Source organism: Cheilinus undulatus, linkage group 16 (assembly GCF_018320785.1).
Source record: "Cheilinus undulatus linkage group 16, ASM1832078v1, whole genome shotgun sequence".
Taxonomy (NCBI): Eukaryota; Metazoa; Chordata; class Actinopteri; order Labriformes; family Labridae; genus Cheilinus; species Cheilinus undulatus.
This window is the reverse complement of record NC_054880.1, coordinates 14,233,291-14,249,386: the sequence shown is the minus strand read 5'-3', so window position 1 is coordinate 14,249,386 and position 16,096 is coordinate 14,233,291. Positions and strand designations below refer to the sequence as shown.

The following is a 16,096-nucleotide window of genomic DNA, read 5'->3' as shown; positions in this document are numbered from 1 at the left end:
TGACACTGAACCAGCCTGTGTGATGTATTGTTTAAGAATTGTTTATGCGGTCGGGCCTCTGTAAAGTGCTATTCTGAGTTGAATGAGCGTTGATGTGGCGCTTGGTAGTGTTTTCAGCCCAGCAGTAAGCAGTCATTATGTGGCTGCTCTCATTCAGACACTCTCCAGGTTGGTTTTAAAGCAGTCAAGAGAAAAATATGTCCCTAAAAACACACCAAGGCCACAACCAAAACAATAATCCAACCACTTAGGGGCATTCCTGTGTGCATGTTGCTCTCAGTTTAATTCACTCAGTTTAAATGATGATATGGCTCTGTGGTACCCAGTTTATCTGCCTCCGCCTGTGTTGTGTCAGGCCTGTCCTCTTCCTGATACGCTGCAGGAATAACATACCCCTCTGCAAATTCCTCAAATTCCCAATCCTATTTGCGTATCGGCAGTTTCCAAGCGAAACACTCTCTCCCTTTCACTCGCTCAGCTCGTTTTCATTGGCTGCAGCAGAGTCCCATCCTGCTCGGCTGGCTGTCAGAGCGGAGAGTGACAGCTCACTGATGCATGCAGCAGAGATGTTTGTGAGGCGGAGGCTGTGGAAACATGCCCGCTTGTTTTTCCCTCCACCAGACTGGCACTGACCATGAGTAATGTTTTCCTACGTATGGGCAGTTATTAACTGTGAGGCTGCTTTCACAGACGGACAGACAGATGAGCTTTGTGCTGCAAGACGTGACAACTCCTTGGACACTCACCAAGCCTGACCTAAACTTACTGTTAATTGTTATCTGTATCATTTATGTCTAACAGCAGGTATGTGTGGGAAGAAGAGGCTGTGGAAGGAGTGGACTCAGCCTTTTGGTTTCAAAGATGAAGTCAGTGAAGAAGATCCTTAAAAGTTGAACTGCTCCTTTTTGCTGAGAATTTATTATTTAGTTCTCATACTTGTTTTTAAAGTTATACACATCCTTTCTTACACATGTATCATTGATCTTCTTTATATCCCAGTCAGGTCACTTAGGTCCTTTTTTATGCCCCTAAACTGTAATTCATATCTTTATCTTTTTAAACCTGGCTAATGCTGCAACTTGGTTTTGCAGAACACCAGCTTGAAGTTTTATCACACAGGTTTCATCTGAACAATAAAACAGGACATGCTGATTCTAGGAGCAGACACCTACAGACCACATTAGCAGTCTATGCCTACAGGTGCTGACAATCAGGTGGCAGTCAGCCACCTGATTGTCAGCACCTGTGGCTGCCAGAAGCTACCAAACACAAATTTCCTTACTTTTTGTTCTAAGTTGAGTTTAGTCCAAATTATTTGGAGTTATCTTATTGATTCCTACATTTTCTGGGGGGATTTTACTAAGTACATTTTTAATTTTAACAACTATGTTATCAGAATCTTTCTTGTTTAGTTTTTTATAGTTTATAATAATTTTTTAGGGGTCTGATGACACAAAGTTTATGATTTTATTTCCCATCTGTCATTCCTTAGTGAGCGTTTTGGGATTCATGCTTGGAAAAAGGTGCGCCACAAGTAAAACTGAGTTAAACCTGATTTCTTTTGAGCCAGCAGGGGGCAACTCAACTGTTTGCAAAGAGGAGTGCATTTTGATCTCCTGAGATCATGCATGTACACATAAGGACATTACATTTGGTTTTCCTACAACATAGTCATAATTTCTGCTATTAGAATTTTTGAGATTGTTGTCTTAAATGTCTACTCAATCTGCTTTGATACTTAAGAAATTTCCCTGGAAACTTTCAGGTATTTTCCTGTAGAATTTAGTACATATTTTTATAGGTGAGAGTTTCATTGGAATTTTTGGGAGCAGTTGCTTTGAATTGTTTGGCTTTTTTTTTTAAGATTTATTTTTGGCTTTTTTGCCTTTATTTGATATGACAGTGGATAGAGTCGGAAACAGGGAAGAGAGCAGGGAGAGACATGCAGGAAATAGTGCCACGACTGCCATGACTTTCACACGTAGCGAAGCCTCACTGTGTCTCCACCCCACCGGGGAGGGAGTAATCAGCGAATTACATTTTGGGAGTGATCCGGATCACCGTCTGGATCCAGGAATGTTTTTAAAGGATTCTTCACTTTTGGGAGATAGGGCTAATGGCGGGGGTCTGCGCTCTCCGAGTGCTTTTCTAGTTTATAGATGATTTATTCTTACATTTGAGTCTTGAACATCTTTTTACCCAGGTTTAATTAAGAGTTACTTTTCGTATTTTATTTTATTTGTTTATACTTAGCGATCACTTTTATGCCCTGATTGGTGGAGACACTTCCATCTTTGCCTTTTTTTCTTTTTTCTTTAACTGTTTTTAGCCCGTTTTGTCCTTTCAGAGGTGGGTTGTGGGGTTGTGTGTGTGTGTGTGTGGGGGGGGTGGTCATGTTCATCTTTTAGTTGGTTTTGAATAATTTCCATTCTTCCCGTTTGTTTCATGTGACCTCTGTCATAATGGATGTTACAAACCTGAGCCTGAACAGTGAAACATTTGCATGTTTATTTCTTAGTCTTGTGTGCATTTTCTGAACATAAATCTAATTTCTGTAAAAGAAACTGAATGTAACTGTTAACGTTCAATAAGGCCAAAATATAATTTCCAAAACACAAACACATGGTGTTCAACGATTCCAGGGTTCCTCTCTAGAAATCAGATACTGTTATCGATGCTGAAGCTAGCTGATTATTACAGAGAAACAAGAAAAGATTCTGTTTGTAGCAGATACTTGAGAAAATGTTTAGTTTCTTTCTTTAACCTGGGAAAATGTACAAGACTAGATCTGTATCTGACAGAGAATGTTGATAGTCATAAACCTAATTAACTTCTCATTTCAGCTGTAAGGTCACATCTAACCCTTCAGCACAGGTTTTTTTTTAAATGTCTGATATAAACTCAGAAAAGACAAGGTTACAGATTACCATTCAGTTTCAGGATTTTTAGAGGCCTGAAAGAGTAAAAGTGTTCAGCATTTTGAAACTCTCTTTGGGAGTTTGGACTGAAATAAACCTCGCTCAAGCCGAACCCAGCAGTTTTATATCCTTCTATAAAAAGAAAAAAAGTCATTTTGTTTTTTTCTTGTACTCATTTCTGCCTCCTCCCTGACTGGCAAAGTTGCGGACTCTGTGGATTTTGGCCAGTTGGCTCTCGATGGTCTTCATTATGTCCATGTGGTCAGGGATGTGAACGTAGCGAATGTTCCTGCCTGTGATAAAAAGGTCCTGCAGCTGTGTGACTTGACCCCGTCCGTCCCGGTACACCACGTCCTTCAGACGGATGTTCATGAAGGCGTCCACGCTGACCACGCGGCCCCGTGCTGAGCTCTCGTTCCTCAGGTCCACCGTGGTCACCTCTCCCTGCAGGCCCTGCAGCAGGACCACCATGCTGTTCTCTGCGATGGTGCGCTCACGGATGGAGTTAAAGACTTCAGTTGGCCCCGAGCCAGACGGAGGGAATCCAGCCCCCTCTGACTCCATTACTGATGAATACCTGAAGGTCAGCTGTAGATACCTGTACAGAGGAGGAGGATCAGACAAAACTGTTCATTGTTATGCTATGTTATGACTTTAATACATATTGACATACAACACGACGTATATCTGTCCACACAGTGAAAAACTATAAACTAGGGCTTTGAAATACACTGTTTTCTAATAAATCATGGGTAAGACAATATCATTTATATCAGCATGGTTTATGCTGTGTGCTATCCAACTTTCTTCTGGCTGTTAATGAGTGCAATGGTAAATAAATTAATTCTTGAAACAAAAACAGGTGCTAGATATAAGAGATAGTGTAACAACCACTTACAGGAATATGCTTACTGGCTACAAGATACCCTATTTAAATTTTTAGTCTAAATTGGGAATGTCATTTTTTTTAATTAAGAAATTTTATGTTATTAGTTGAATAAAATATAGAAACAAAGTCCTAGACTACTAAAATTGAGTTATTTGTTGTTTGAATGAACCAAATTGAAGGAAAACTTCTGCACACTGTCTAAATTGCAGAACTCCATTGTCAGAGTTGGGAAAAGTGGGTAGAAGTAGCAAGAACGAGGCTCCTTGCTAGGTCCACCCACTTTTCCAAATGTTGACAACATGTTTCTGCAAGACTTTGCTCTCTCCCTCCCTTTTGTTTGGAAATATGACTGAAGATTAGAGGTGGGTAAAAATATCGATTAATCGATGCATCGCAATATTTCCTCCCCCAATTCATTATCGATTCAGCAAATCCTCTGAATCGATTCAACCCCTGGCCAGTGGGGGTCACTGTGCGTGTGATTCACGTTGTGTGGACGAAGGCCGCACTCGACCAAACAGCAACTAACCATAACCATGTTATGTGAGGTTTATCACAATTTCCAAGAGGACAGAAATATTATTTAAGTTTACATGCACTTTACTTTTTCAGTGTTTATACAGAACTGTCATGTTTTTTACTTTTGTACTCCATATGCACAAATAAGTTATTATTGTGTAAATTTTTATTTTCAGATGTTTTACTGCTCAAAAATGTGAGGTGACTTACCAAATACATTCACATGGGCATGAAAATAATTATTAAAAAATTGTCAACAGGTTATTTGTGTATTTCTACTTCTTACTGAATCGACACTGAAGCATTTAAATCAATATCGAATCGAATTGAATCGATATCGAATCGAATCGCAACCTAAAGAATCGAAATCGAATTGAATCGTGAGGTTCTTAACAATACCCAGCCCTACTGAAGATCTTGTGCTCAGAAATAGTGGAGATGTACGAAAATGTTGCCAATACTTTTGGCCAATTTGGACAACATTTGAGAGTTTATCTGCAATTTTTGATTGAAAACTAAAATTTTCCAATATTTGGTGTCTATGACTTCTATTTATGATGCTGTGGTTTCAATATAGATTTCAATATTTGATGATTCTTACTGTAATCATGTCATAGTTTACAATTTTGGTACTGTGACAACAATTTCTTATTTCTTTACAGAAAACAGTATCAAGGTATACTGTATGTCAGGTATTGTCATTCAGAAAAAAAGATATTTGGTCCAGTCCTACCGTTTCAATTTTTGACTAAATGTTTTTTTTTTAATTAATTTTAGTCCTGAAAGGTGAATCCGAACCCGATGCAATTTAGGACTGGAATTAAGGACATTTTAATCAATAGCTGGGATAATGAAAATAGCAGCAGGTCTTTACAATAAAGATGGAGCCAGCAAACATTTGACATTTCTTTACATGAAAAATGCCTGAAAAGATCATTCACCTGTTCAGTAATTTAAGCCATAGAAATGTAATTTTCTGCTGATTGACTTGTCAGTTAGTCTAACAACACTAAATACTGAAATATAAAATATTTCCGAGTTAGAAACATTGCCAAATATTCAATAGTCCAACACTTTACAATATTGTGTTTAAAAAAAAAAAAAAAAAGACTTATAATCTGTTATTCAATGATTGGAAGTATCAATAAGCTCCAAAGCTGGAAGATGTACTGGGGGAGAATGAGTCCATCAGAAAACGCCACCAAACTCCTGCACACTGTTGAAATTTCAGTATTGAAATCTGGGATTTTCACTTGTATCACAACTGAAACCACAAAGTTGTTCTCAAAGGTGTGGTGAGGCACACTGGTCTAGGTGTGCTGTGGAAATTTGTACAAACATGAGTAATTACTCTGATGATACAACAACTAAGGAAACTTTTACATGTGTTTGCACTGGCATTTTATACTATCAATGATTGAGACCATTCTGACCATCATAATGTTGTAAAACTTGCAATATCATCAAGTATGAAAAGCTTAACAAATTGGACAACCTCTTAGAAAACCAACATTTTCTGTGATAGTTCTGGATATTTTCCAACTCTGCCTTTGCCCTTTATGTACGCATATTGGATAGCTTGGTGTAAAAATCACATAACAGGTACAAAAAGTTTTCAATTTGCTCCTTCAGATTGTTTTTTAATCAGCTGTGAATAAGGCTGATGTGGCTTAAAAGTACACAGCAGAAACATACTTTGTAGCATGCATTTCTGTAATTAAGTTGTAAATGAGGCAACTCTGGGTGTGCATTGTGAATTGAACAACCATGCAATATTAGCACAACTATGTTCAGCTAAAGATACTGGCAGACATCTTAACGTGAGTATTTTGCATGTAAAGGAAGAAGCACAAGAGCTGGTGAAATACTTAAGAAGCTCAGCTAATGTAAGAGAGACAAAACATTTCCTAACAAAAATCCAACATGGAAAATGACATTTATTCAATGAATGTAACAACTATCACGCCATTATTATGAGTCAAAAAATGTTCACTACCAATATAAATCCTTAACAGTAAGTCGACCGTCCAACAAGGCACGAAATCATCCTCAAACACCTGAAGACAATACACTGACTGTCTCTACTGAGGAGAGGGTGGGAAACACGTGTAACAAATATGCTTATGTCTGATTTTACAAGCAATGCATATAAATCCGTCCAGTCAATATTTGATTAAAGTAAAAACTTTTATGATACACCACGCAGCAAGCTAGGTAGCTAAACTGAGCTCTAGCTGCGACACAATGATACAAAATCGCCTAAAAGATGACGTACGATGCAGCTAATGTTACAAAAGACATACTTTACATTTACCTGTACTAGCTGAAGCCTTATTCCGCTTTAAAAGCCCACGTACTTACCTTGGAAGACTGTGTAAACCGTTCAAACAAGTAGAATGAGTTTAATTTCCCGCAACAAGTTCGAAACAGGAAGTGCAGCGTGATGACGTTTCACTCTACGTCGGGGATATTTCCACAAGGAACGAACGTGCCATCTGCTGGCTGTTTTAAGGAATTAGCCACCATCTTACAACAAGCTGTTTCTCATCACTCTTTTACTGTTTTTTAAATTTTCTGTGGTTGATTACTGATCCATAGATAGGTGAAGTCACACATACAAAAAAGTAAATCAATGTTGGATAAAAATATGATGAATCAACGGCTTCTTAAGAGATTAATTAGGATTACAGTTTCACCGTCTGAGAGCTGAGCTTTTGTGAAAGCATTTTTAGTTTCTTCCACTTATTTTGGGATAAGTAAGACCTGATCATTTTAAAACCTCAGCCTTGCCTTTGAACAGGAATAATTTTATCTTTTATTAATACCAAAAATTATGTCTGCAAATCTCCACAACCTCATGTTTCTGCAGAAAATACATCACTAGATAGGTTTGTAAGCAAATGTTTTGGCTTTGTTGGTCAGTTGTTGGGGGTCTTTAATCAATGAAACATTGTGTTAATCATTAAGAGAGGTATGGTATTCCCATTTTCACATTTATTATAATAATAATAATAATATTTATTATTATTGTTATAATTTTTTATTATTAATAAAAGTAGTGTTTTAATTTATTTATCATTTATTAACAAGGACTTGTAAATGGTCAAAAATGAACACAACTTCCACCAAAAGTTCAGAATATCTTGAATAATATATTTTTGAAAATACACCCCAAATGATCCAGTAATATTTTTTTTCAAAAAGCCTAAACATTGCGATACTGTTTCCCAAGGAATGTGAATTCCCAAAGAATTTCAAACAAATTTCCTCCAAATTTTTGAATTAAATTAACAAAAATGTACAAATTCCATAAAAATGATAGAAAATTCCCCCAATACATCAAAAACTACCAGAAATTTCCATGAAAATTCTCGAAAATTTCAAAGGACACCTCCACACTATCCCTTAAAAACACCAATTATATACCCCAGCATTTACAAATAAATTCCGCAATTTTCTATGAAATGCCTAAAAATTGGCAACCCCCCCCCTCCCAAAAAAAAAAATATAAAACCGAATCCTTCCAAATTATGAATACATTTCCTGAATTTCTGTGAAAATGAAAAAACAAACAAACAAACATAAATATACCCAAACTATCTTCACCAATTCCTGAAATTTATCATGAAAATTTCAGAGAATTTCATTGCAAATTCTCTCAACATTTCAAACAAATTACTTAAACTTCAGTGGACATTCAGGACATTTGTCTCAAATTCCAACAGCTGAAATGATTTCTATGTTGTAGGAAAGCTGAAATTTCATGTCTTCATCAATTAGATCAGAGGGAATATGTAATATTGATGAATTTCTCATAAAGAGAAAAATAACTATACATATTTATTAGTTTTTTTCCCAACATTTGATATTTTTAGTATATTTTCAGCATTTATACAGGCAACCATGGAGGAGTCCTATCAGATCCCTCTTTAACAATGATTCATTTATTCTTGCACCATGTAATAGAAAGGATTAAATCATATGAATAAATACTTTATTAACAACAAAGACATATGATATGTAAACTTTGTAGAATATGCTTTAAGTTTTATATCAAATATAGAAGTTCTAGTTACAGATACAGTAAAATACAATATAAATATTTATTCTTTCCCTGTCAGTCATAAGATGCTCTTCTTACTTTGCTGCAATGTTAAATAATCAAGTGTACAGTTTAATTCATGAATAGTTTGATCACAGTGACCGATGATGGGAATTTCCTTTAGAGAAATTCTCATCCTGAGTGAGGCAGTTAAGTTGAACCTGAAACTACGTCTGATCCAGTACTGAAACTAAACAACATCAGAGGTCGTCCATCATTGCCAGCAGGTCGTCTCCTTTGTTGTTGCTGCTGCTGGGAATTTCTGGCTGCTCTTCTTCTTCTTCTGTAAATTGTCCAGCAATTCGAGCCAGCTCCGTCGCAACCTGTTCATCCTGAATGAAACAATACCAAACCATGTCAAGTCTTTATTAGTAAATAATTAAAGGGCATTCATGTAGCTTGTACAGAAAGTGGTTGATTAGTAGTTATCATAAATCTGTAGAGGAGAAAATGTACGTACAATAACAAAGTGTGGTATGGGGTAACTCAGAAAGTTGGTTTCATCATATTTTGAGGGTCTATTAACAGGTAAAAAGGGTGATTTAGAGTGAAATATGTGACTGTACTTCACCTGCATGGCTTGAATATTTATCACTCCAAATAAAGGCTCCTCAGCGCCACCTGTTGTTCTCCTGGAGACACAAACAAAGTCAGATAGGAACATTATTTGACTGAATGAATAAAGAGGAGCACTCACTCTTCCTCCATTTCCTCCTCTTCATCTGTCATAAACAGGTTGATCCTGAAATAAGGCTCAGATCTGGGCAGGTTCTCGGCCTTCATGCTGCCCATCAGACGAGCCAGCTGGTTCAGCTCCTCTTTAGCCAGCAGGTTTGGAGTGTCATCCGTCTGCAGCAGGACAGGAGAACACAGTTAAACTTGGATACAGGGAAACCAGATAAATATAATGGGTAAAAAACAAGTATCAACCCAAATAGTGGGCCAAATATCCCATGGCAGCCAGGAACAAATGAACTTTTTAGTCTTTGTCCTGCATGCAGGTAGGCTGAATCTGCAGCCAAACATCAACAGCTAAACTCTGAAAACAAAGATGTGATTGCTTGGTTGCTTGCAGTTTCCACAAAACTCTGCAGCTGCTTGATATTCCTTATTAGGGCTGAATGATTAAATGAATCAGGAAGAGAAATTTCCCTCGAGTCAAAGTGGTGTGCATAAGAGGCCAGTTGTGAAGCTCAGTATATAAAAGCCCTAGATAAATCAGTCAACCTGATAAAGTTTCTTTTGTACTGGTGTGTTAGCAAAGAAAGGTTATAAAACAACTCTATAGGTCACACAATGACACAATATTTTTCTGCGGTGGTTCACCCAAATATCAGCTGTCACTTAAACATGAACACGACATAAGTCTTTTACAGAGCTAATCATGTAAACCTCATTTCCATAGAAACAATTTCATACTCATCATACAAAGTAATTCTGTTAGCAAACAATGCTGCTAGGCCTTATTATCTGAGTGTTGAGCTATTTCTTTTCATTGATTATAATGTAGGTGAACTGTTGTCTGAAGGAACTGGGAGCTTTAATTACAGAGAGGAAACAAACAATCATAACTTTCTTACTTTATATTTATCTTTTAGAGTTTCCAGTGAGAAATATGTCACATACTGGAATAGTTATACATGGATATGAGGCCACCTGAGGTCTTTTACCCTGGGTTTGTGCTGTTAAATAACATGCACTTTATTGAATAAGAGTGCACAGTCTGCCAGAGCATCATCATCATAAGAAGGAAGAAAACATAAGAAAAGCTCTAGATACGCCATTTCTTGGAAGCCAGTGAGGAGAAAAAAGAAGAAGATTTTATGGTGAAAACTGGAGAGATTTGAACAACTTTTTCTGAGCCTATGAGGTCTTAAAGGGGTCTAGTAACAGCCCTGGGTGCTAACTTAGAGCATGTTAATATTGAGGCACATTTCTGGTAATTAGGTGGGATTTTACTTGATAATTTCTAAGATGATAATTTGATGATTGTCATAATGTCTTTTTTTGGCCCACTAAATCAAAATGAATCATTCCCGAATATTTATTTTATTAGTTTTCAGAATTTACAGCATTAGTATGTCTGGTCTCATTAATTAGAGTAAACAAAGCCTAACGCTATCATTGCACCATAAAATGAATAAGGCACGCTTCTTTTATGCAACCAAAAATGAAAACTCCTCTTTCTCAGTCAACATAGCATGCACAAATATTTTAATACTTCAATTTACTCCACTTACTGGTGGTAAATAGACACAAATGAAATAAATGACACCTTGAAATAAACAAATAAGATTTAACTAAATACCTTGGCAGATGCAGTTTTGGATGTGTGTGTCTCCTCTGGATGGTTGGCAGTGTACCTTTATTTCAGAAAAAGAACACAGCACTTTTATCTTCTTATGTTCTTATTTTTATCACCCATAAAAACTCAAACATGTGTGACGCAGAGTTCATTCATACATGTTGAGGCCGAGTCTGATGACTCTGTCTCCGTGTAGTTCAAAAGATCCCTCTCTGATGGGGCTGTTGTAACTTCCTCCTGTAGGGAACTCACTTTGGTTTACTTCTCTACCCATACTGTCAAACGTCCTGCATGAGGAAACAGGAAACACATAATGACACCCTGGAAATTTGAATTGAGAAACTCAAAAAATGGAGATTAAATTAAGCTTTAGGGACATAAAAAAAATCTGGTGTTCCAAAATTAAACTAGTCCTAGGAAGAAAATTTCTTTTGCTCCTAGAATAAAGTATTTGTGTCCCCATGGACACTCCCTGAGATATCAGCCTCACAGAGGGTGTGTTGGTCAACGTTGGTGTGTAAATGTGTATGAATGGGATTAATACTGATGGCCAATTCTCCACAGCAACCTCTGCCATCAGTGTATGAATGTGGAGTAAATCACAGAGGTGGAAGAAACTAAGCAACTACTGTACCCAAGCAAAAGCACAGTTACTTTGGTTAAAATCTACTCAAGTAAGATAGAGAATGGAGAAAGTACTGAGGAGTGGTACAGTAAAACATGATCTTTCCTTATTGGCAATGACAACAAGAGAACAGCCAGAGAAAAGAACAACCAGGTTGTTCAGGTAAAGTCACACCTCTACAATAAAGTGAAATACACAGCAAAATTGACAGTTAATTTAACACACGAAGAGTTGAATTTAACACTTTAAAAGCATCTATGTTGCTCCACACTACATAAAGTTTAAAGGTGCAGTATGTAAAATTGGGGAATATTAGCTCCATAAAGCAACCAGATTCTAGATTGCAATGTTAATTTTTGGGTTGATTGTAGCAACTAGTGTTTCTATAAAATGGATTTCTGTTATTTGGTCCCTTCTGTGGTACTGTAGAAACATGCAAGATGAGGGAGTTTAATTATTTTACAGTTTGACAAAGCTAAAGTAACTCTTGAAAATCTGTGGCAAGGTGGGTCTTGTCTGGCAAGAGTCAACCTCATAGCAATGCAAGAGATACCAATGAAGAATATGCCTTATGCATCCAATGAGGAAAATCTAAAGTCACAGACAGGAACCATAACTCAGTGGAGAACCTCAATCATGGTGCAAATGTGTCTCGCATAAAAAACAACAACAATCTATGGCCAAACATGACCAGAGGGACCCCAGAAAGGATCACTGTGCAACAGGCAACATCTCAACACTCTGCCCAAGGGCATGATGGGAAATCACACATCCCAACACTGAAGACCATTTCATTTAGAATGGAGTTAAAATAACACTTTGGGAGTTAAAATCAACTCTGAAATGTTAAACCCTGTATTGGCTACTGTGTAGTCAATAGAAATGGAAAAATACAAGATTCATGTCCTGAAGTGTAGTACAGTTACACTGGTTTAAAGTTACTTTAGAAAAGTAAAAGTACTGATTTCAAAGTTTACTAAAGGTTCAAGTTATTATCAGTGAGGAGCCTAAAACTGTTTTTAAAATTTCCCATGCCCCCTATAGTGGCTTTGTACATGAGAAAAAGTGGGTACTATTTCACAAATTTCGGTCCATCCATCCAGTGGATGTGGAAATATTTTACAAGACATTTGCAAACATTAACCTCTGATTCTTATCAAATACTCTGAGTCTAGTAGTTGACTAATGATTAATGCCACTGGAGTGGATGCTAGAAAGATAAAGAAGGCAAGGAAAGAAGGATCATGAATGATGTTTGCCAACACACCACAGTTTTTGTTTCCTTGTTAACATGTTATTGGTCTAGTGAAAACTTGGGTGGATTGATACAATTCTTAAATATTTAAACACATGAAATGCCATGCTTTTTGTCATCGTATGCTTACCTAATAAGCCCTGGAACCTCCATCCCATGAGGCACTGGGCCTGATGTTGTCAGGACAAAACGTCCATTTGGATTCTGGACTTTATTTTTCATGAAAAGTGATACCTAAGAGAGGAGAAAAGAAATTACAAGGTTTTTTTGGTTTTAAATATTTTCTACGTTTTCATCTTATTTGCATAAAGTAAGAAGCAAAGTGGCTCACTCGAACATGGTTATCTTGCAAAAAAATGAGCAGTGTTTGCCGCAGAAGCTGGAATTCACCTTCTGATAACGATGAGTAAACCTGCAGCAGGAAGAACAAAAACTGGTCACGCAGGATGTGGGCTAAGTCTACAGATAATAAAAGCTGACAGCTGGAATCTACACAGGATGGAGTGACTTAGAGTACAGACTGTTTTTATCACACTGGGATAATATGCATCACAGCTGTACTTGAACCTGAACATTTCAACAAGAACTACTCTCTATGTACCTCAATGATTTTCCTATGTGCTTCTTCCACCTGATTAAGAGCCACAGGAGTTTCCTTTACCAAGTCTCTGATGGTATCTATATGATTGTACGAGATGAGGAGCAAGTCTTTTGGCCGTGGACATAGGAAGACTTGATATTTGAATGCCATGATCATCAGCTCATAAAGCTACAAGAGAACAAAGACAATAGCATGTAATAGAAGACATTTATGTAGGTCACCCAGATCCACTAAAACAGCTTCTTATGCTTCCTAACTGACAAGTTTCTTTGCATGTTTCCCAAATTGTTAGTAAAAATCTGTACACATTTCTTTTGACAGAAAATTGGTGCCATAGCACCTTAAAGAAAACAAACCTATCTGGCAAAATTCTTAAATTAAAAATGAATCTATTAAAGTGTTGGGTATGTTTTGAGTGTCAATAATCTCATGTATTTTTTAGTTTAGTGGTAAAAACATGGTCTTAGCACTGTCAAAGCTTTGAAAAAAATGTGCTGATTTCATGTCATGTTCTCATTTGTAAGACTTTATCTGTACATTCCTATAAAAACTTCATTATTTACAACTGCTTATTTTTCAGTACTTACCCTATCCATGCTTGCTGGGTTTAGCCTCATGATTGATGCATGTGCTATTCGAGTTAGCACTGTTTTCAAAGTCCTGTGAGAATACAGCTGCTGAGGTTTGAGAAGCTCGTCCATAAAGCCTTTATTAAACATGGTACCAACAACGTCATTGATAACTATAATAAAGGAAATCAGACGTGGTGAGTCAGGTGAGTAGTTCTACTCAGAAAATGCAACCATGAGTTCAAATTTTTCTACACTAGGCAACTTTGCAAAAACAGAAAACAGTAATTTTGCAGTTACGCAGTCATTGCAATGAAATAAAATGAAAATCTACTTTAAAACTTTGGTTTTTAATCCAACCACATTGTATAAAAGTATTGTATGATAGAAACAGAGGTGGAACAGCTAGCCTGCTTCACTAAGCTAATATCTGTTAGCAAGAATTGACAAGGTTTCCCTAAAAGCACAGGTTTAGCTACTGCTATGTGCAATAGACACTGAATTTAGATTTGTATCTATCTATCTATCTATCGTCTAAAGCTACCTAGAAAGCTAGATTGCTATAGCTATAGCTATGTATATTATTCATTCTATCTCAGATAGATAGATAGATAGATAGATAGATAGATAGATAGATTCACTTCAAATGTACTCCTAATAGCTGTGACAGCAGTGCTTATCTGTTAGTATTTGTTAGCAAGAATAGCATCTGTTAGCAAGAATTGACAAGTTTTCCCCCCCCCCCCAAAAAACACAGGGTTCATCACTGCAGTTAGTAAGCACTGAATTTTGAACATTTTTAAAAATTATTCCCCACCTAAAAATCACAGTATATCAGCTAAGGGAAAATGAGTCAGCATATTTAGTTTAGCTCATGGCAATGGCTATCTCTGGGGCTTGCTAGCACTTTCTCTTGTGTTCGCTGGCTAGTAATCTTTTTGTAGAACTTTGAAAGTGATAAATGAACAAGGACTATCTATTTATCCGACTATCTAGCAAGCTAGCTTTCATTCATTCTATCTCAATAAATTAATAGAGGGATAAATAAGTTTAATTCCTACTTTCAAAATTCAACAAAAACAATACTAGCTAGCTAACACAAGAAAAATCTGTCAAAAGGGCGAGCTAGCCCTACAGGTAGTCATTGCTATGATCGATAGATAGATAGATAGATTGATCTTTAACTCACAGTTGACCTCACTTTTAAGTACTATATATGTCAGCTCAAAAGACAGAAAGGTTAAACATAAAAATTTGAAATATGTCCTGGATACCTCGTTTCCTGTCATACTCTGACCACACTCCTGCATCCCAGGAGGGTTTCCAAGAAAGAAAGGAGAAAAATACACTTGTCATTCAGAGTGTTGCACATGACAGGTTATAATGCACACATTGAGTTCATAAGCTGACGTCTGACAGCCACGGCTGTCAGGAGGAGGGATGACTCAGGGCTAAACATGTACACACCTAACAGGCCTGTCAATCTATTTAGCACTACCTTTCTCTGAGTTGTCCTCAGACGTGTTCTGAGCTCGCAGGCGTTGGTCCAATATGTAAAGCATCTCTCCACCGAGGTTAATGAAAACCAGCGGGAGAGTTCTCACAGACATCTTGCAACCAGAAAGTAGGGGTTAATTCCTAGAGGTTAAAGCTGGCGCAGACGTAAACATTACACCGCTGTGCCTCCTGTTGATCAATAGCCCTGTTGTCATTTCAAAGGCTTTATCCAACGGTTTCTGTCGTGAATCACTACTGCTAACAAACTGTCCATGTTAAAGTCTAATGTGATCCCAAATCTGTAGATAACCTGTAGCACTAAGATGTAACAGGTGGCCAGGAAGAGGATCAGCCAAGGCCACATACAAGCTTATTGGCCGGGACAGAAAGACGTGTCAGCAAACTACACCCAACCACAGAAGGATGATAGCCACAGTATGTGTATCTGTGCCATTTCAGGTAACAGACAACCAAACTATTAGACCACACAAAAATGTTTTTCAAGAGGCAGACTGACACCTTATTTACATGATAATCCCTACAATAAAGACATTCTGCATTTACAGTGTTTACATATGGGTACTGAATTATATAACCCATGTGTTCTTGTGAAAAATCTCATGAAAGCAATGTATTTACATGCAGCTTTAGCATCCTCCACAAGGATTTCAAACCAAGCTACTGGGAATTGATCCAATTCAGCCACAGGATTATTAGTGAGGTTGAGAGGTTATTTTGCCAGGTTAGGAGTGGCTTGATCCTCTCCAACTGAAAGGTATAGAGTAAAGCTTAGACTCTGTGCATGCAAGAAAGGTC

At 37.2% G+C, this 16,096-nt stretch overlaps 2 protein-coding genes across 3 annotated transcripts; both read right to left on the bottom strand.

The window, feature by feature from the left end:
* Positions 1–2,494: 2,494 nt before the first annotated feature.
* Positions 2,495–6,765, bottom strand: lsm10 (LSM10, U7 small nuclear RNA associated). 2 transcript variants are annotated; one of them, XM_041809415.1, is made up of 2 exons: positions 6,688–6,765; positions 2,495–3,516 (listed from the first exon to the last, which is right to left on the bottom strand). In XM_041809415.1, the coding sequence occupies exon 2, from the start codon at positions 3,480–3,482 to the stop codon at positions 3,069–3,071; it is 414 nt and encodes a 137-aa protein (XP_041665349.1). In that variant the 5' UTR covers positions 3,483–3,516; positions 6,688–6,765; the 3' UTR covers positions 2,495–3,068. The 2 variants fall into 2 exon arrangements, with proteins under 2 accessions (XP_041665349.1, XP_041665350.1); XM_041809416.1 differs by having other exon boundaries at positions 6,641–6,733.
* Positions 6,766–8,628: 1,863 nt separating this feature from the next.
* oscp1a (organic solute carrier partner 1a) lies at positions 8,629–15,393 on the bottom strand. Its single transcript, XM_041809887.1, has 11 exons — positions 15,282–15,393; positions 15,058–15,087; positions 13,802–13,956; positions 13,215–13,382; positions 12,945–13,025; positions 12,744–12,847; positions 10,892–11,020; positions 10,737–10,791; positions 9,126–9,277; positions 9,000–9,057; positions 8,629–8,760 (listed from the first exon to the last, which is right to left on the bottom strand). The coding sequence occupies exons 1-11, from the start codon at positions 15,391–15,393 to the stop codon at positions 8,629–8,631; spliced, it is 1,176 nt and encodes a 391-aa protein (XP_041665821.1).
* Positions 15,394–16,096: the final 703 nt, after the last annotated feature.

What these genes read in the sequence shown, in the direction of transcription:
- lsm10 (XM_041809415.1), bottom strand. Translation starts at nt 3,482, where the DNA reads ATGGAGTCAGAGGGGGCTGGATTCCCTCCGTCTGGCTCGGGGCCAACT.
- oscp1a (XM_041809887.1), bottom strand. Translation starts at nt 15,393, where the DNA reads ATGTCTGTGAGAACTCTCCCGCTGGTTTTCATTAACCTCGGTGGAGAG. An exon ending in AGAGTATGACAGGAAACGAG is followed by an intron (nt 13,957 to 15,057) that starts GTATCCAGGACA and finishes CCTTTATTATAG; the next exon opens with TTATCAATGACGTTGTTGGT. An exon ending in CACATAGGAAAATCATTGAG is followed by an intron (nt 13,026 to 13,214) that starts GTACATAGAGAG and finishes TTCCTGCTGCAG; the next exon opens with GTTTACTCATCGTTATCAGA.